At 39.9% G+C, this 21,350-nt stretch overlaps 1 protein-coding gene across 2 annotated transcripts in view; it reads left to right on the forward strand.

The window, feature by feature from the left end:
* Window positions 1-3,097: 3,097 nt before the first annotated feature.
* The window catches only part of MINPP1 (multiple inositol-polyphosphate phosphatase 1), a 52,385-nt gene continuing 34,132 nt past the window's right edge, over window positions 3,098-21,350 (forward strand). The window contains exons 1-4 of one of the 2 annotated variants that reach the window (XM_049855369.1): window positions 3,099-3,917; window positions 7,090-7,287; window positions 14,280-14,377; window positions 21,217-21,350. In XM_049855369.1, coding sequence (XP_049711326.1) covers window positions 3,281-3,917; window positions 7,090-7,287; window positions 14,280-14,377; window positions 21,217-21,350 — 1,067 coding nt within the window. In that variant the 5' untranslated portion in view covers window positions 3,099-3,280. Of the gene's footprint in view, window positions 3,918-7,089; window positions 7,288-14,279; window positions 14,378-21,216 lie in introns of both variants that reach the window. The other variant, XM_049855370.1, reaches the window with a different exon arrangement.

The raw sequence follows: 21,350 nt of genomic DNA on the forward strand, positions 1-21,350 counted from the left end.
AAAATGACTCTCTCAGCAGAATATAATAGAGAATGTACAACAGCAGCCCACTTCTGTAGTTGTGAGTAAAACCCAGGTACTATGAAATTCTGTACATAAATTTAAATACAATTTTAAGCAAGTCAGCTAAGCTTTAAGATGATGGAGGACAGCCTAATGGTTAGCTATCAATGATGGTGTGGTTCCTTTTGAGCAAAGGTATCTTGTAGCCAATGGAACTTGTGATTTACGCTGCCTGCACATTCAATCAAGGTCGAAGGGACTGCTGCTGAGCATGGATTACATCACCCCTGTTCATACACAAGGCACCATGGTGACACGGTGGTTAAAGCACTTGGCTGCTAACCAGAAAGGTTCAAACCCTCCATGAGAGAAAGATGTGGCAGTTTACTTATGCGAAGATTTACAGCCTTGAAAACCCTCTGGGGTAATTCTACTCTGTCCTATAGGGTCACTACGAATTGGAATTGACTTGACAGTGGTGGGTTTTTGCTCAGTTTCTTCTATTGAAGCTTTTTCTTCTGTCAGCTTCTTCTATTGCAACAAAAAGCAAATAAGCCCCAAACCAACAACTGTCAAAAGTGAAGGAAGAAAAAGGAATGCTGCAACAGCAAGCCACTAAGATAGTAGAGTTAAAATCTTCTTGGCACAGACACAAAGTTAGTTGCTTAATGCAGTTGTGAGATGACAGATATCTACCAAAAACTGGGAATTTGCCGGTTTACTTATTAGGGGAGAAGGGTTAATAAGAAACATCTTAATTGTGCTTAAAAAAATTAACTGATATTTATTTTGTGCCAGGAACTGTAGACAGTCATTATGCGGATTGTCTCATTTAGTCCTCTCATCCAACAAAGTAGGTGTTACTCTCCCCACTTTAGAAGTGAAAAATACTGAGACAAAAGAGGTTAACCATCTCAATATCCCACAGATATTTAGTGATGAGTGTGGAACCCAAAACTCAGAAAGTCTAACTCCAGAGACCATGTTCTTAATTAATATTTTATAAGCTTACATAGACAGCCTAACTGCTTCTCCACAAAATTTAGCTTTTCCCTCCTATTTAGTGTTTCTTCATCAGAAAGCCACCTTAACCACCTCTTTAAAAGTGTGGTAGATTGCTATTACTTAAATTACTATACATACCATTCAATCTTAAAGTGGAATGACTATTTTAGAAGTCCTATGAATAATCTGGAAACCCTGGTGGCACAGTGGTTAAGAGTCTGGCTGTTAACCAAAAGATCGGCAGTTCGAATCCACCAGATGCCCACTGGTAACCCCATGGGGCAGGTCTACTGTGTTCTAACCATGAGTCGGAATTGACTTGATGGCAACAGGTTTTTTTTTTTTTTTAATGACTAATCTGGCAAAAATGATCTAGTATATTTTTTAATGCAATGGATTAATTAGAAGCAGGGTTCCACTTAAGACATATTAGAATAATATGGAAAAATAGTGCTCATTTTTTTTTTTTCACACTGAAAGACACAACAGGTAATGTTCATATTCGGATAATACTGCACAACCATTACCTATGCAAGTTTTCCATTCTTGGTTTCTCAGAGCAGACCATCCAACTTTTTACTTGTTTTCCCATTACTCTCAGTTGCAAACCATTCCCACTTCCTTCCCATTTCTCAAAGTTGCAAGTCCAAACCATTTCTACTTTTCATAAGACATAACTTCCATTCCCCTGATCTCTTCAGTCTTACCTCCTATGTCCCTGAGGAACTTGAAGCCACCAGGCTTGAACTCCATGAACTCCTTCTAGATCCACAAATTCATCCACATGTATACATCCTTCCAACTTTCCTTCAGAAGATTAAAGTCTCCTTCTTGTTCAAATCAAACTCTCCGTTAAAAATTAGGGAAAAGGAAGCTCCAAAAATCACGGCACCCAGCATAATCTCCCTAGAGTACCAGAAACACAAAGGCCCTTAGGTGGTCCAAACGTTTGTGCTAGACTACAAACCTAAAAGTTGGCAGTTCAAATCCACTCAGCTGCACTGCAGAAGAAAGGCTTGACAATCTGTTCCTATGAACCTTAAAAACCTTACAACCAAGAAAACCCTATGGAACAGTTCTACTCCGTAACACAGGATTGTAGTGAGTGCTGAATCGACTTGACAGCAACAGGTTTGGTTTGATTTAGTTTTAGTGAAGAGAAAGCTAGATTAGGAAAACATGGTCCAAACCTCCTTGAATTTGGATGACCACATGCTTAATACTTATCCTTTTTCCAACTGTCGTATAAACTGGGGTTCAAGTGGAGAAACAAAAGCAGTGTTTGGATTTATGACTTTGTGGGTCAAGTAAAGATTCTGAGCAATAACCTACGAAAAACCCAGCTGCTGATTTGAGTATGATGTTACATGAAAGGGGAAAAAAAAAAAATGAAAGGGGCGTGGTGGTTAAATAGCATGTTTGCTTCACACAACAGATTAGCTCATACTTAATAATAAAGCTATTGGACCATGACTCAACGCGCCCTAGTTATCAGGATTGCTATGTCTCTACTCTCTAATCCTTCGGTATCAACAAGCACAGAACTTTTGGAAGGCTGTCTCGTTGATGTCTACATCAGTCCCATTTGTCCAGGCCAAGAGACTACCAAAAGTTCGGGGCTTAAACTCTTGGGGAGCCCCTTTCCAAGTTCTTCTTTGCCTTATGGCAGAGTTTATTTGCAAACTCTTACGGGAAGAAAAATCTTGGGCTTCAGGAGGCATCCTGGAGCAAAGGTCTTTGCATTTTGGACAAGGGCCTCAGGTGGATTTGGTGCGGTTAGTTCAGAGATTACATTCCGAGAAACAGTAGAACGAGGATGATGATAATCTGTTCAACGACGTCCTGTTTCGGCAGCCTTGTACACTAAGGCTTACCTCAGGCTTCATTTACACACCGCACAAAATTTAAAAAGCAGGGGACCTGTTTAGTCACTCCCTGAGGCGGAAGCTAAGAAAAACGCGGGGGAGGGAGCGGGACGGGGTGTCAGCTGACGCCAGCTCCACCTGAACCGCAGGTCTGGGAGGCGCCTCGGGGCCAGCCGCGCAACCTCCACCTGAGCCACAGGTCTAGGACACTTCACGGGGTTTCCCGCTGGCTCCCTTAGCCCTCCGGCTGCCGCCACGACCCCTCAAAACCCGACCGCCGGCAACCAGGAAGGAACACACTGGCCGAGCTCCGGCCGGAAGTGCCCTCCGGATCCGCCCCCTGCCTGTCGGAGCCGGAAGTGCGGCATCAGCAGCCCGAGCGTCGCCCTCCGGGGTTTCTCCACAAGATGCTCCGCGGCCCGTGCGGCCTCCTCAGGGCCCAAGTAGCGCCCGCGGCGGTCCTGGCTGCGGCGCTGCTCTCGTCGCTGGGGCGCTGCTCCTTCCTGGAGTCGGGGGACCCCGTGGCCTCAGCGCTTAGCCCCTACTTCGGCACCAAGACCCGCTACGAAGACGTCAACCCCGGGCTGCTTCCGAACCCCGAGGCACCCCGGAGGGACCCGGAGCTGCTGGAGGGGACCTGTACGCCAATTCAGCTGGTTGCCGTCATCCGCCATGGCACCCGCTACCCGACGGCCAAGCAGATCCGCAAGCTGCGGCACCTGCATGGGCTGCTGCAGGCCCGCGGGCCGGGGGGTGGCAGACCCAGAGGTACCGGCGGCCGCGACGTGGGCGCTGCGCTGGCCGACAGGCCGCTGTGGTACGCGGACTGGATGGACGGGCAGCTGGTGGAGAAAGGGCGGCAGGACATGCGACAGCTAGCGCTGCGCCTGGCCTCGCTCTTCCCAGCCCTCTTCTGCCCCGAGAATTTCGGCCGCTTGCGGCTGGTCACCAGCTCCAAGCACCGCTGCGTGGACAGCGGCGCCGCCTTTCTGCAGGGACTGTGGCAGCACTACCACCCCGGCCTGCCGCCGCCCGACGTCGCAGGTGACCGCCCACCCGCCAGACCCGAGCACTGTCGCGACCCTCACTCCTAAGTGCCCCTCTATAACCTGGCGACCGGTTCAGGTTCCCTGGGCCCCCAGCCTGTCCTCATCTCCCTGTGTCCCCAGTCCACCACCTCTCGGGCAGCATCCTCCCAGGGCGCGGGATGATTAGGCCTAGGCTGCCTCTCACATATCCATTCATTTATTTATTCATAAGGTATGGATTTAGCACTGTGCTAGTGGGGGGCACTGTAGTAGATATTGAGGATCCAACAAGAAGGGAGACAGGCGTCTCCTGCAATTTTTAACCTTTAATTCCCAAATTGAATTGCCTCCCCAGAATGCCAGCCTGTCCGTATTCCCCCTCCCCTGATAGCTGGTTGTACAGTTGGGTGCACTTGTTTTTTCTTTTAATCTAGAACTTTGTACTTCAGGCTTTGCTTCTGATACTAGCTGGGTTTTTATTTTACTTACCAGCTTTTTCAGATGCTCTCAAGTCTTCTTTACTACCCTGCTTTTTCCTTTGGTTTTGTTCTCGTATGTACTGTAGAGTTCTGGTAGCTGTCGTCCATGGTCACAGACTATATCTTACTAATTTATTCTGTTAAGAATTAACAAAATTTGAGAGATCATTTAATACGGTCCTTTTATTTCACAGGTGAAGAAGCTGAGCCTTGCTGATTGTTCTTCACTATTTGAGAACTAGAGTCAAGTGCAGATCTGGTAGTCTTCTTTCCAGAACAGTGCTTTTTCCCCTCAGAGAATGTTTTAATAGTCACAGATGATCTCACACTGATTTCATTAAATTCTCACAACAGCTCTCCGAGGTAGACGGTATTTTCCTCCCTACCTAATAGGTGAGGAGATTAAATAATTGTTCAGTTTCATGCAGCTAATTAGGGACTCAGGTAATCCGATTCAGAGATTGTTCTCTTAACCATTAAACTCTGCAGTTTCCACTTGTCCTGTGATGTGCCTGGTAAGAATAAAAACATAGTATTTTTGTGCCAGAGAAGGTGACAAGTGTTAATGGTTTCTTGAGAATTCATTTTAAAGTCAGAGTTGAGATGAGGAACATCACTTAGTTTCAAAACCCAAATGAAAAACAAATTAGAGGTAGACTGGTTTGTCATCTCTTCAGTAACGTCCTCTCTCAAGTGGTTCAGCCATCCCCAAGGTGTTCCTTCTTTGACTGTGTCATATATTACTGCTTTGTGGGTAACTCAGTTAACTGAATTGTTTAGCCAGTTGTTGAATTGTGTTTTTTAATTATAGCTAGATTTTTTCATTAATATGGATGAAAATTCCTCATACAAAAAAAAAAAAACAACCAAACCCATTGTGGACAAGTTGATTCTGACTCATGGTGACCCCATGTGTTTCAGAGTAGAAGTGAACTCCATAGAGTTTTCAGTGGCTGTAATTTTAGGGAAGTGATCACCAAGCCTTTCGGGCAGAACTTTCTCCCCAGTGATTAGTAGCCAAGAACAAACTGTTTGCAGGACCCGGAGAACTTCAAAAATTCCCCATAGATCTATTAAATTAACTGAGTTTTAAAAGCAGAACTTACTTTAATTTAGCACAGTATACACTGTGTAGCACAAAGCGACCTCCTGGGATGAATGAATTTTTACCCTTAGGTGGCATTATGAGAATTGACATGTGCTTGGAATACAAAGCCAGGGATCACAATAGGTCAGGGTAGGTCCACCCCCACCATTTTTAGCCTGAGTTTAAACCTTTTGCCCAGCCACTTCATTATTATCTATAGACAATGGTTTCGCCTGCTGTGTATATCTGGGCTTTTGAGAAACGCCACTGAATTGGACTTTATACTCTTATAGAAACAGAACAATCCCTTTGTTGAAAGAGTAGCAGTAATTAGATTACAACAGGGTGAAATATCCAGATCCACGTGGGCAATCATATTTTGAGGCCACTTAATAAAAAAAAAAAAAAAAAATTTTTTTTTTTTATTTTCTTAGTCAAGATAATGTCTTAAGAACTGTAATACATTTAGCGATTACTGTAGGCTGAATTACCCATTTTAGGGTGCACTGAATACACACAACCAAAGCAAAATGGATATAACTGCTTTCAGTTTTCTCACATTTTGTATACAGAAATGATACATTTGGTGTTCTTTTCATGGTAAATTATTGGAGAAATGATAATTGAGATGTGTGTTTAGTGTATGACCCTGGAAAAACTTAAAAGGTGCCCCAGTAGTTGAAGCATTGATTATCAAATGGTTTATGGTATAAACCCATATATTTTTGTTGTCAAATTAGGGAAATAATGTACCTTGTTGAATTCTAAATGAAAAGTTATCTGGGAGCGTCAGTTAGAGTATAAACCAAATCAGAAGCACCTAGAACAATGAAATACGGTAGACCTAAAACATTTAATGTATTTTGTGCTGTTGTCAGTAGTTTTTGTCCAAAGCAAATTATTTTTGTCAAGTAACACAGGGTTGAGAAAGTTAATTGAGAAAATAATCTATTTAGATTTTGGTGTAGAGTAGAAAAAATTATCTCTCACCTTCTCATAGAAACTGTTAATTTTTAGTTTACTTTCTCAAGTTTTCTGTGCTTAATAGAAACAGTACTTACATAACAGCTATTTTTTTCCCCTCACTTTTTTGACTTTCCTGTTTATTTTTGGTTTCTTTAAAGAAAAGTCATTTCATTTACCTTTTTCATTGTGTAGTATTGGAATAACACATTTTATCTTTGATACTCTGTTTCATTAGTCTTTTCCTAGCATATTCTTTCATGCATCACAGTGATTACAAATGGGGAATCATTTTGCCCTGTGTTTTCATTGATAGATATGTCTTATTTTATGCATTCGAATGAATAGGTTGTTAGCATCCCTTGTCACACTTGAAACAAAATTTTCAACAATTCCAAATTGTTATCTATGTCAGTGGATTACATATAAAACCAGACCCATTGCTGTCGAGTCTATCCCTGCTCATAGCGACTCTATGGCACAGAGTAGAACTGCCCCATAGAGTTTCCAAGGAGCCGCTGGTGGATTCGAACTGCTGACCTTTAGGTTAGCAGCTGAGCTCTTAACCACTGTGCCACATGTATATGTGTGTGTGCTTGTGTGTGTGTATTATATGTACATATATAAAATATATGTATCCTTTTTTTTTTTCCTTTCAGACATGGAATGTGGACCTCCAAGGATTAATGATAAACTAATGAGGTTCTTTGATCATTGCAAGAAGTTTTTAACTGAAGTGGAAAGTAATGCTATGGCTCTTTACCATGTAGAAGCCTTCAAAACTGGACCAGAAATGCAGAGCATTTTAAAAAAAGTTGCAGCTACTTTAGAAGTGCCAGTAAATGATTTAAATGCAGGTAATGTGCCTATTATCTTCTATTTGAACTTCTGGTTTAAATGGTTTTTGAACTCTGAAAATAAAAAAATAAGGAAACAAAGTTATTCCTTTTAAAGGCCCACAATTGAATTTACCTTAAGAAACTAATGTGTTCTAAGACAAGAAAATTATACATCTCATGCTTACTATTTTTATACTCATATTCTTCTTCAGTTTAGGTAAATTAATATACAAGATTCTTGCTCTGGCTTTTTTTTTTTTTTTTAAGAACCCAAGCCCAGTGCTGTTGAGTCGATTCTAACTCATAGCGACCCTGTAGGTCAGAGTAGAACTGCCTGATAGGGTTTCCAAGGAGCGACTGGTGGATATAAACTGCCGACCTTCTGGTTAGCATCCATAGCTCTTAACCTCTACACCACCAGGGTTTCCTCTTTAAGGACAGGGGTATATAAATCCTCAACTTCAAGCATTATTTATAAAACCAAAATTATCTTTTCTGAATTTTCTTTTCATAACGTGATACAAATGAAAAATCATGTATATATAATTATTTAGTTTTGGAAGCAGTTTGGAAGTATACGTTAATATTTTGAGAAAGCTCTTTAAAAGTAAAAGATAGCATCGTTTTTTTTTCGAGGGCGTTACACCTAGAAATGTTGAATGAATGAGAAGTCATGTCAATCTTAAAATATGAATGGGCTGACTGTGCAATTTATTATCCAAACTGGGATACTTTTTTTAAATTGTACTTTAGATGAAGGTTTGCAAAACAAACTAGTTTCTCATCCAACAGTAGTACACACATTGTTCTATGACATTGGTTAACATCCCCACGACATGTCAACACTCTCTCTTCTCAACCCTGGGTTCGCTATTACAGCTTTCCTATTCCCTGCTGCCTTTCAGTCCCTGCCCCAGGGCTGATGCGCCCCTTTCATCTTGTTTTGTTCCATGGGCCTGTTCAATCTTTGGATGAAGGGTGAGCCTCAGGAGTGCCTCATTACTGAGCTGAAAGATTGTCTGGGGCCATATTCGTGGTTTCTCCAGTCTCTGTCAGGCCAGCAAGTCTGGGCTTACTGGGACACTTTTAAGAGTGAAAAGTGATGTTATTAATAATTATACTGGGAAAGCAGATAGAAAACGAGGGCATGTGGTCACCTAGTAATGGGAAATTAAGAAAAAATAAAATAAAAAAACTTCCCCTGCCTTCAAGGAATTTGTAATCCATAGAGCAGATGTTGGCAAATATACATACAGAGATGGTGGATTTCATTATTTTGTGAATCAGTTATCAAAAGACTAGAAGTAGAAAATGTTGGGAAAAGAAAGAAAGTAAATTAGAATCCTTTATTCATGGATCCTGGATGCTTTATATGGATTTAAAAAAGTGAAGATATCTAGATTAGCATTTGAAATTGAATTTTTTCTCTTTTCTCAAACTGGCTGTACATTTGGGGCACATGTAGGGCTTTAAAAATTTATTGGGAAATAATTCACACATTTAAATAATAAACACCATATATCACCACAACTTTGTTTTGTCGAATTTTAATATTATGCTTCAGTTACTTGCTTTAAATAAATTGAAGTTACTTGGTCCCTGTCCTGGATCTCATTCTTCTCTTCCCAGTTGTTGTTAGGTGGAATTGAATCAGGTCCAACTCATACCCCGACCCTGTGTACAACAGAACGAAACACTGCCAGGTCCAGCGTCATCCTCAGAATTGTTGCTATGTTTGCGCCCATCGTTGCAGCCACTGTGTCAGTCCATCTTGTGGAGGGTCTTCCTCTTTTTCACTGACCCCCTATTTTACCAGGCCTTCTCTAGGGACTGGTCTCTCCTAATATCATCTCCAAAGTACGTGGGACAAAGTCTTGCCATCCTCGCTTCTGAGGAGCATTCTGGCTGTACTTCTTCCAAGACGAGTTTGTTTGTTCTTCTGGCAGCCCATGGTATATTTAATATTTTTCTTCAGCATCATAATTCAAAGGCATCAGTTCTTTTGTCTTCCTTATTCATTGTCCAGCTTTCACATGCGTATGAGGCAATTGAAAATACCATGGTTGGAGTCAGGTGCACCTTAGTCCTGAAGGTGACATTTTTGCTTTTTAACACTTTAAAGACGTCTTTTGCAGGAGGCTTACCCAGTCAGTATGTTGTTTGATTTCTTGACTGCCGCTTCCGTGGCATTGATTGTGGATCCAAGTAAAGTGAAGTTCTTGACAACATCCAGTATTTTCTTTATTTATCATGATGTTGCTTTATTGGTTGGTTTGTGAGGATTTTTATTTTCTTTATGTTAAGGTGTAATCCATACTGAAGTCTCTGATCTTCATCAGTAAGTACTTCAAGTCCTCTTCGCTTTCAGCAATCAAGATTTTATCATCTGTGTATCACAGATAGTTAATGAGTCTTCCTCCAATCCTGATGCTGTATTCTTCATATAGTCTGGCTGCTCAGATTATTTGCTCAGCATACAGATTGAGTAAGTATGGTGAAAGGATACAACCCTGACACACATCTTTCCTGACGTTAAACCCCAGAGCATCCCCTTGTTCTGTATGAACGACTGCATGTTAGTCTATGTACAGGTTCCTCGTGAGCACAATTAAATGTTCTGAAATACCCATTCTTCACAGTGTTATCTGTCATTCGTTATGATCCACACAGTTGAATGCCTTTGCATAGTCCATAAAACACAGGTAAACATCTTTATGGTATTCTCTGCTTTCAGCCAAGATCCACCTGACATCATCAATGGTATCTCTAGTTCCACGTCCTCTTCTGAATTCATTTTGAATTTCTGGCAGTTCCCTGGCAATGTCGTGCTGCAGTTGCTTTTGAGTGATCTTCAGCAAAATTTTACTTGGTGTGATAGTAACGATATTCAATAATTTACACATTCTTTTGGATCACCTTTCTTTGGAATGGGCGGAAATATGGATCTCTGTCGGTTGTCCGGGTAGCTGTCTTCCATGTTTCTTGGCGTAGCTGAGTGAGCATTTGCAGTATTACATCAGTTTGTTGAAATATCTCAATTGGTATTCCATCAATTCCTGGAGGCTTCTTTTTTGCTAAAGTCTTCAGTGCAACTTGAACTTTTTCCTTCATTACCATAGGTTCTCGATCATATGCTATCTCCTGAAATGGTGAACATCGACCAGTTCTTTTTGGTACAGTGACTTTGTATATTCCTTCCATCTTCTTTTGATGCTTCCTGTGTCATTCAATATTTTGCCCATAGAATCCTTTAATATCACAACTTGATGCTTCAGTATTTTCTTCAGTTCTTTCAGCATCAAAAATGCAGAAAGTGTTCTTCCTTTTTGGTTTTCTAACTCCAGTTGTTTGCACATTTCATTGTAGTACTTTAGTTTGTCTTCTTGAGCAGCCCTATGAAATCTTCTGTTTAGCTCTTTAACTTTATCATATCTTCTGTTTGCTTTAGCTACTTGATGTTTAAGAGCCAGTTTCGGAGTCTCTTCTGACATCCGTTTTGGTCTTTTTTTTCTTTCCTGTCTTTTTCATGACCTCTTGCTTTCTTCATGTATGATGTCCTTCCACAACTTGTCTTGTCTTTGGTCATTAGTATTCAGTGTGTCAAATCTATTCTTGAGATGGTCTCTAAATTCAGGTGGGATAACTCAAAGTTGTACTTTGGCTCTCAAGGACTTGTTCTAATTTTTTTCAGCTTCAACTCAAACTTACATATGAGCAATTAATGGTCCCAAGCGTAACCGTTTATCATGAATTTAGCATTCAGGTCATCCCCATTCCAGTTTTTATATTTATGTTTCTGTATACAAATGGGATATCGTTTTATAGATTTTTTAACTTATAAGAATGTTACCAAACTGTGTACTCAACTTTGTGTTTTTTATTTATCTAGGTTAATGTGTATAATTCTACTTTTTTATGTTAAATTTTTATATACAGAATTCCGTTGTATAATCATACCACTGTCTATCCATTCGCCTGTTAGTGCACATTTAAATTGTTGAAGTTGGTTTTTTAAACTGTTTTCAGTCTTCAGTTGAAAGGCAAGGATTATTTGAGTTTTATTAATGGACCTCTTCCAGTCGGTTGGAGTAATTGAGAGCGACTTCTTTTTGGAGGCAATATAAGCAGAGTAGTTAAAGCATAGATTCTGAAAGTAGACTGGGTTTGAATCTTGACTTTACTGTGATGTTCACTAACTCTGTGATCTTAGGCAAGTTTCTTAATATCTGTTTCAGTTTCCTTATCTGTAAAATGGTATAGAAATTATACCTGACTCATAAGATTGTGATGATGATTATATGAGGTCAATTCATACAAAACATTTAGCATGGTACCTGGCACATAGTTAACAGTTCAATAAACATTTTAGCTATTTAATTTTTTTTTTCACATAGAGAGATCATGCTGTATGTAGTTCCCTGCAGCTTATTATTTTTTCTTAACAAAATATCTGTTTCAATCTTTTAAATTCTGTGTTATTTCATAAGATACATGTTACAGTTTCTAGTTCAACCCCAGTTCAAAAGTTAAACCCATTATTGAATTTTACTGCCAGAAAGGACTGGAGTTAATACACTACAGATTCTTTTTAATCATTTTTCTACTAAGATTTTTCTTTATTTTTGACTCTTTCAAATGATGCTGCAGTGAACATTCTTGTAGTCTGTCTTTTGCATCTGTGAGTTTATCTATAAGGTAGACAACTATAAGTTGGATTCCTGGGGCAGCCAGCATGCATATTTTATATTTTGACATCTTCCAAATTGTTCTTTGAAAGTCAAATAAAAATTTATAACAACCATATGTGAGAATGTTCATTTTCCCATATCTTCTTCCAGTACTAGATACTGAGTAATTTTTTTATATCTTATGCTTTGGAAAACCCAACATTTTTGTTGTATTATTTAAAATGTTGTTATTGGGTATATTAATGATATATCCTTTATTAATTCTACCTGACAAAGGACTAATCCTTTGCCTGCTATATGTTGCTAACATTTTCTCTTAATCTGTTGCTTATCTTTTAAGTTTGTTTATGATGCTATTGTACAGAAGTTTACACTTTTTATGTAGCCATCTGTCTTTTCATTATGGCTTCTGAGTGTTGTATTTTGCCTAAGTATATCTCTATAGCCCCAAGATTATTACATTTTTCCTATGTTTTCCTTTTTTTAATGTTTAAAACTCTAATCCATCTAAAGTTCCAAAAGATTGACCAAGAAGTCAGAAGCATTACAGTAGATGGGCCAGACCCATAACTTGTCAAGAAAGATTATTTGTCAAATTTATTTTGTAGGTGGGAAAATTAAGACCCAGAGAGCCTAGAATGACTTGTCCAGGATAATTAGTCATTATGATTAGTGGCAGAGTCAGGTCTTAGCATCAGTCTTCATCTCATGCTTTTTTTCCTCCTATAGTACTGGCGGTGTAGTGGTTAAGAGCTCAGCTGCTAACCAAAAGGTCTGCAGTTCGAATCCACCAGTTGCTCCGTCAAAACCCTACGGGGCAGTTCAGCTCTGTCCTATAGGGTCGCTATGAGTTGGAATCGACTCACTATGAGTTGGTTTGGATAGTACTACCTTGCAGAATTGTTTGGTGATTTTTTTTTTTTTTTTAAGTCAACCTCCCTCCAGTTAAAAAATAGATGATTTGGGCAGACTTTTATAGTTGTGAAACTAGAGCTTTGAGTGTGAATGAGCCAGGTGCTTTCATCAAACACGTAGGGTACTTACAAGGCACTATATTAGATATTGGGTTTATGAAACCATACATTTATATAAGCAAAGTGTTCAAAGTGCTTTTGTGTATATTCCCAATAAAATGTTTTTATACCATATACTGCTTCAGGGGAATTCTTTAAACTCAACATTAGCACACAAAGGATGTAATTGGTTCCAGTTACCCTAGGGAAACTGAAAGGCAGTGAAGTGAAAGAAAAAGCAGTGGAAGCAACCTTTGCGTTGACTTCTTCTCTTTTATTGTAGCAATAAAAATCATCTCACTCACAACTGACTATACCAGAAAAGAAAAAAAAAAGCCGTTGCCATCGAGTCAATTCTGACTCATAGCAACCCTGTAGGGCAGAGTAGAACTGCCCCATAGGGTTTCCAAGGAGTGGCTGGTGGATTCGAATGGTTGACTTTTTGGTTAGCAGCTTAACCACTGTGCCACCTACTGACAGAGAGTATTTTGTAGGCCAAGTACCCTTTCCCTTGTCCCTGTTCCTCAAAACCCATAGTTATCTAAATCTAATCAGCTGTCTGGCAGTGAAAAAAATCTCAAATAACTCTTTCTGAATCCCGCTGTCCCATTGAGCAGCTAGATTTGAAAAGCTGATGCTGTTACCAGCCTTTCTTTCCCTCTTTTGTTTTTTCCCTCTTTGTTCCTCTCCACAATTCTTTCATCTTCCTCCTGACCCCTCACTTTCTCTGCCCCTTCTTCTCTTTTGATCTCTTGCAGTCATCTTCTCTCCCCTTTTACATCTTCTCTGTACTCTTTTCTCCTTAATATAGTATGAATGGCGGGTATAGTTTTTTTTAAAAAAAGTTCAATAAATATAATCGGTTATTTCCAATTTTGAAGGTGGGTACTAAAACATTTTATAACTTTATCTTCCATCCCCCAGATTAACAAAATCGAATTATGTTCTACATAGACAAGTCCTTGGAGTAAACTCTGTTTTGGATTTGATAGGCAACCATGCTTTTAACAAATATATTACTTTTAAAAGCAGAAAATAAAGTTAATGTTTTACAGAGAAAGTTTCTTTGTTTCATTGGCCTAAAACCCTCCTCGCTGGTCTTCCTGGCAGTTCCAGTTCCACCCCTTTGGATTATACAGAGCGTGTCTTCGTTCTCAGATAGCTATTCAGAAACCGAATTCTCCAGAATATACACAGCCAGTTTCTTCAGTTGTGCTGCTCATGGCATTCTATAGATATTTCGCCTTTGGGGAAAAATTGCAGAAAATAGTAACCCCCCAAAATTTACCTTTCTTTGTTTTGTTTTCAGATTTAATTCAGGTAGCTTTTTTCACCTGTTCATTTGACCTGGCAATTAAAGACATTAACTCTCCTTGGTGCGATGTTTTTGACATAGATGATGCAAAGGTAGGTATTTACAGTTTCTCTGCCTTTTTTTTTTTGGTAACTTGAAGCAGCTTTTCAGAAAACAAGCAAAGTAAAGAACATTAACTGTCTTGTGACTAACTTATAATTTTCCTTAAAGAGAGATGAATTGTTCAACTAGGTCCCATCTAACTTGTAAATTGGGTTCATAAAACTCTGGAAAACATGTTTTCATGGTGATTCAGTTTCTGAGTCCAACCTGGTTAAAAGCCTATTTAACCCATCATCAAATCTTACTACCTGTAGGGACTGTGGAACTAATATAATCCAAACTCTAATTTTTATAGGAAGTCAAAACTCAGAGAATAGGATAAATGATTTTTCCAAAGACTTAACTCTTTACTTTGTAACAGTTTTAATAAGAAATTAAGTTCTGCATTCCACCTGGTAATGGGCAGTAATTCACCTACAATTTCTATCTTCCCATTTCACATTCCCCTTTTTTTTCTTTACTCATATCACTCCTTTGTTGACTTTTAGATTCTTGAAAGAGAAAAGTAGTCAGGGCCTATGAAGGGAGGTAAATTCTGGTCAATTTTGGGGTGTTGGGAGCCAGAGAGGTGGGTAAAAGAGTGTTAATTGTTTTCTTAAGCATTGTAGGTAGCAGCATAGGGTAACATTCCGGTGGATGGGTGTACTATAGGTCTTTCAGAAACACAGACTTCTGAAACCATAGTCACCACTTGCATACATGTAAAAACTTTGGTATTCCTTGTGAAAATAAATTATTTCAAAATTTAATCTTAGATTTTGAAAAGAAGTATACTGTTTGCCTGATTCTAAAAAAGCCATTGTCATTGAGTCGATTCTGACTCGTAGCAACCTATAGGACAGGGTAGAACTGCCCCATAGGGTTTTCAAGGAGCGCCTGGTGGATTTGAACTGCCAACCTTTTGGTTAGCAGCCGTGGCACTTAGCTACTATGCCACAAGGGTTTCAAGCAGCCTTTTAAACTGAGAGCTAATGTACATTTGAAGGTAAACGAATGATTTGTATTGTTACTTAAAGACTTAAGTGACCAGCAACCAGATCAAAGGTAGATAGCATGTTGTTCCGTGGTATTGTGCCAGGGTAGGGGTGGGGATCAGAGGTGAATTGGGAAACAGGGAAAAGGCCCTCAATGAATTGATGTTCTAGGATGCCGAGCACCAGTAGTAATTAGGCTTATTGTATTTCCGTTTTCTCTGCTCCTCAGTCACTCCCTGGTGACCTACCATTTTCCTCTGTCCAAGTACCTAGTATCTTACTCTTCTTCTTTTAATTATCCATAACTCACCACTTCAGAAACTTTCTGGCATACCCTTGAAGTGCCCTGTGCCTAGGATGACCATATTATTATCTTCCAAATTAGGATAATGACAGGGGTACTGTTAATAGTTATACCTGTACAGGTATAAACTGAGACTTATGGTCACCATGTCAAAGCAAAACAAAACAAACCTGTTGCCATTCAGTCGATGCTGACTCATAGTGACCCTACAGGACAGAGTAGAGCTGCACCATAGCGTTTCCACAGTGCCTGATGGATTTGAACTGCCAACATTTTGGTTAGCAGCCGAGCTCTTAACCACTGTGCCACCAGGGCTCCATGGTCACCATACACCTACATCAAAATTACCTCACTTCCCTTTCCTCACCATCCAGATTCCTTTCCTATTGAAAAAAAGCTAATAAACGTAATTAAAGTAATTTTCACTATTGTGCAAATAACCGATGGATATTTTGCAAAAGGGAAATTTACATTTTAATTGAGGAACTTATTAGCCCAGGTTATTCTTCTTGGTAGAATGTGTGAGGTGATTTACAGGCTACCTGCCATCCTCCCCTTTTCTATTCTGACAGTTGACAACCCCTGGTTTAAGTGCAGAATGCTTTCCCTTCAGTGAAAATAACATCTCACATCATAACCAGCCTCTGTTTATTCATTCTCCATCACCTACTTGTACTTCCCTCTCTTTTCCTTTGTTGAATCACTCTCACTTCAAACATTTTATTCATGCATTTTGTGCATCTTTGCTTTCTCTGCTGGGGTGTAGTTAGATACACTGTACTGTAAAAGCCCTGCAAGTCAAGATCTGGGTTCAGGTAACACTTAATCTTTCTATGCCTTGATCTCCACATCTCTTAAGTGATAGGACTTGATTAGATAACTCAAGAACAACCCCTAGAGCTCTAAGATTCTATATCACTTATCTTTCTTTTCCTTCCTTTTCTTTTTTTGGGGATTACCCTTTTATCTCATTGCTAATGAGTTCCATGTGTTGCTCTCCTTTTTTTTTTTTCCTCAGCTTATTTTGAAATTTCAAACTGGCAGATTTAGGTTACTTGGAACTTGAATATCTTCCAGCCTTATGGAAGGTCTTGTTCAGATTACAGCTCTCCAGTAGCGTTCAGCAACAGACTCAAGGAAACCTCACAGATTTCTGGAGCTCTTTTTTGTGTAACTTCTTCTTTCTGATACTCTCCCCTTTTAATTCCAGTCCCGAAAGCCTTTCCAAACTCTGAGCTCTGACTCTTCAACTCTGTGAGACTGCTGTGCTCTGCTTGGGATCCCTTTCTTGTGCCACAGTTTGAAAGTGCCTCTAGGCAGGAAGCTGGGCAGTTGTAGGGTCCACTCTTTCCTTTCTTTCAGTGATCACAGTTCATTGCTTATCCAGTGCTGAAACATTTGTTTTATATAGTTTGTCCAGTTTTCTAGTTGTTTATGGCAGAAGGGCATGGTTGATACCTGTTACTTCATAGCAGATGGTATATTCTTCAATATACTGCTGAATTTTATTTCAGATTCAATAAATCATATGTATAGTGAATTTTATTTCAGATTCAATAAATCATGTGTATAGTGGCTCTCATTTGTGAATGGTATAGTACTGACCCTCACCCTACTTTTCTTTCTTTGTGAGGACTAGAAATGTAAGGGGGTATTTTTCTTTGTAACAGTGATTGAGGTCACAATTGGCATTTAGTGGGTGAAGGTAAGAGATTCTGTCTTAGAATGCACTAGTGTGAAAACAGCATGGGGGCATGTCTGACCTCCTCTAACTTCACAAGGGAGAAGGAGAATTGAGATCAACAGCCCTGATTCCTATGAGGCGGAGGTTAGACATGCCTCCTCTTTCTGCCATCTTTACCAATTCTGACACCAACCATCTCTCCCAGCCTCTCTACTTCTCTGTTGAGTTCAGTAATTCATTAAAACAGACACACACAACTCACAGATCACATTCACGATTATGGGATTTATTAGGGAAGTAACAGTTATAATTCAGGCTCAGAAACACTCAGGATACAGTTCTTCCCTCAGGATAGCCTCCTCCCAGCCGTACTTGCAGGTACACCTCTCCCTGGCCCTCAGTCTCTGCCCAGAGGCCCTCGGCTTTCTTTCTCCCTGGGCCGGGAAGCCTACCACACCGTCTCCTGCTGCCAGGTCTCTCGTACTGCTGTTTCTTACTGTCTTCAAGGTTACAGCTCGCTTTCTGTCTCTTGAGTCCAAGAGCTTCTCAGCACAGGGATCCCAGGTCCAAAGGACGTGCTCGCTCCTGGCTGTTCTTCCTTGGTGATACTGGGGTTCTCCTCTCTGCTCTGGAATTGGCTCCCTTTTAAGGCAAAACTGACCAATCCCCCTGGTGGGCCACAATTACCATATCACACAGTCCTGCCCAGTCACCTGGGTGGGAGTTACAAGACCATGGCTAGAAGGGCCACACACAAAAGTATTTCATAGCTCTGCAACTGGTCTGTAATTTTCTACCTTCACCTCTTTTCTTTGTGCTTCCTTTGTTCAGTTTTAGTAACATGGTTCTGTTGGTCTCTTAAAATAAGAAGCTTTTTCCGTGTCCTGGAACAGTTTAAATATTAAGAACTAACTTTTCTTTGAAGGTTTGGTAGAACTCAGATGCTTAAAACCAGGTATCTTTTTAGGTAGACCCGAAACTTTATGGTTATTTTTATATTCAAATTTTTTGAGTCAATTTTTGTAACTTATTTTCCTAGAAAAATCATCCATTTCATTTACATTTTAAAGTTTTTTGATAAAAAGTTTTAATAGTGTGCATATGTGATTTTTGTTAAATCTCCAGTTATTTATTTTTTAATTATATTATTTTCTCTTATTTCTTGAATAGATTTGGCAGACTCTAATGTTTTTCGTACTCCCCTTCATTTTAATTCTTTTATAAAAAAATTTTTAATGCTTATTTTGTTCCTTTTGCTAACTTTTTTTTGTACTTTAAGGTTTACAGAACAAACTAGCTTCTCATTAAACAGTATACGTATTGTTTTATGACATTGGTTACCAACCCCATGACATGCCAACACTCTCCCTTTCTCAACCTTGGGTTCCTTATTACCAGCTTTCCTGTCCCCTCCTGCCTTCTAGTCCTTGCCCCTGGGCTGGTGTGCCCCTTTAGTCTCATTTTGTTTTATGGGCCTGTCTAATCTTTGGCTGAAAGGTAAACCTCAGGAGTGACTTCAGTACTGAGCTAAAAGGGTGTCCAGGGGCCATACTCTCAGAGTTTCTCCAGTCCCTGTCAGGCCAGTAAGTCTGGTCTTTTTTTTATAAGTTAGAATTTTGTTCTACATTTTTCTCCAGCTCTGCCCAGGACCCTCTGTTGTGATCCCTCTCAGAGAAGTTGGTGGTGGCAGCTGGGCACCATCTAGTTGTACTGGACTCGTTCTGGTGGAGGCTGTGGTAGTTGTGGTCATCAGTCCAAAGGACTAACCTTTCCCTTGTATCTTTGGTTTTCTCCATTCTTCCTTGTTCCAGATGGGGTGGGACCAGTGGAGTATCTTAGATGACTGCTCACAGCTTTTAAAACCTCAAAACACTACTCACCAAAGTAGAATGTAGAACATTTTCTTTATAAACTATGTTATGCCATTTGAGCTAGATGTTCCATGAGACCGTGGTCCCCGCAGCCTTCAGCCAAGTAATTTGCTAACAAAGATTGGAGATCTTTTGCTAACTTCTTATTTTAATTGCCTCTTTAATACACTTCCAGTTTTGTTTTTAGTATATGGCACTGTCCCACTCCTTTTAAATTGATTGTGGCATGCGCTTAGTTTCTCTGAGGACTCCTTGAAGAAGAAAGACTCAAAACTACTGCATAGTGTTCTATGCAGTTTGCGTTGAAGGTTTTAGTCCTCAAGTTTTGGTGTCTGTCTGATCAAATGATACATGAGTACAAAGTTCATCATTCAGATAAAGGATTCCTTAATCATCAGCTCCAGTTCCAGACCCTTCTGCAGAATCTAACTGCTGCTGTCAGTGTGATGTTCACCTTCTAAAGTGTTTTCTATGCTTTTACTTGACATCCATGTTGTCCTGAGAAATAGAAAGGGTGTGATGTGTATTTGTATATGTATGTGTGTTTTGGTAATAGATGGTATCATACTGTATTTGCTATTCTTACCTGCATTTTTCATTCAGTTGTGTGTCTTAGAGATCGTCCCATGTCAGTACATGCAGATCCACAATACAGAACTTTTTAATAATTGCATAGTCCTTGGGTTGTGCTCTGGTGGCGCAGTGGTCAAGAACTTAGCTGTTAACCGAAAGGTTGGCAGTTTGAATCCACCAGCCACTCCTTGGAAACGCTGTGGGGTAGCTCTGCTCTATCCTGCAGAGTTGCTATGAGTCAGAATCGACTTGACAGCAACAGATTTTGGTGGTGCAAACACTTAATGCACTCAGTTGCTAGGTAGAGGTTTGGAGATTTGAATCTGCCCAGAGGTGGCTTGGAAGAAAGTCCTAGTGATCTACTTCCAAAAAATCAGCCCTTGAAAGCCCTGTGGAGCACAGCTCTGCTCTGACATGCGTGGAGTTGCCGTGGTCAGAATCGACCTGGCGGCACCTGGCTTACGGAATTCCGTAACACTTGTACAACCCAGTTTAACCATTTACCTAATGATGGGGGTGTAACAGGACTTTTCTGTTTGTTTCCTCTAGGGAGTGCTGCTTTAGGACATTTTTGTGCATTCTCCCTTGTGTTTTCTCTGTGAATATGACTTCACAAGAAATGAAAATACATGGGCCATAGAGTTTATGCATTATGGATTTTGCCAGTTTGCCTTCTAGAGTGTCTATACCAATATACAGTCCTTCCAACAGTACTTATTTTCCCATCTCCTTGGTGTGATAAAATACCAAAGCCAATTATTCTCTATTTGGTTTCTCTCTTCCAAAAATTCTTAAAAATGCCTGATCCATGGTTGACATCTTTCTTTTGCTATAATGGGTATCCTTCTGCATGCATCTTTTTTTTTTTTTTTCTTCTGAGACGTCTTTGCTATCATCTTTATAGAATTTTAGAAGAAAGGGGAGGTGAGTACATATTCTCAGTCCCCTGTCTGAACTGTCATGGATACTGATTAATGGCTGTGCGTATTTACTAAATTGCTCTTGCACATCTGCCTCTACATACCCATGATGCAGATTTGTGACTCAGCATAAGTCTCTGCTTGTCAAGGATCTTTGGGGCCAACTCTGAAATCCTGTAAATGACGAGAATAACATCTGTGAATGCTGGGCTTCGACTATACTTTGGCAGAATGGTAATTACACAATGTAACTTTTCTGAGACAATCTTTAAATCAGGGAATACCCACCCACTGCCGCCGAGTCAATTCTGACTCCCAGCGACCGGATAGGACAGGGTAGAACTCCATGGAGTTTCCAAGGAACGCCTGGTGGATTTGAACTGCCGACCTCTTGGTTAGCAGCTGTAGCACTTAACCAGTACACCACCAGGGTTTCCAAATCAGGGAATATGTTATATTAATCAACATGTATTAGAAATGATTTTTTAAATTCTTATTTTCAGGTTTTAGAGTATTTAAATGATCTGAAACAGTATTGGAAAAGAGGATATGGTTATACTATTAATAGTCGATCCAGCTGCATCCTGTTTGAGGATATCTTTCAGCATTTGGACAAAGCAGTTGAGCAGAAACAAAG

The sequence above is a fragment of the Elephas maximus genome, chromosome 16 (assembly GCF_024166365.1).
Source record: "Elephas maximus indicus isolate mEleMax1 chromosome 16, mEleMax1 primary haplotype, whole genome shotgun sequence".
Lineage (NCBI taxonomy): Eukaryota > Metazoa > Chordata > Mammalia > Proboscidea > Elephantidae > Elephas > Elephas maximus.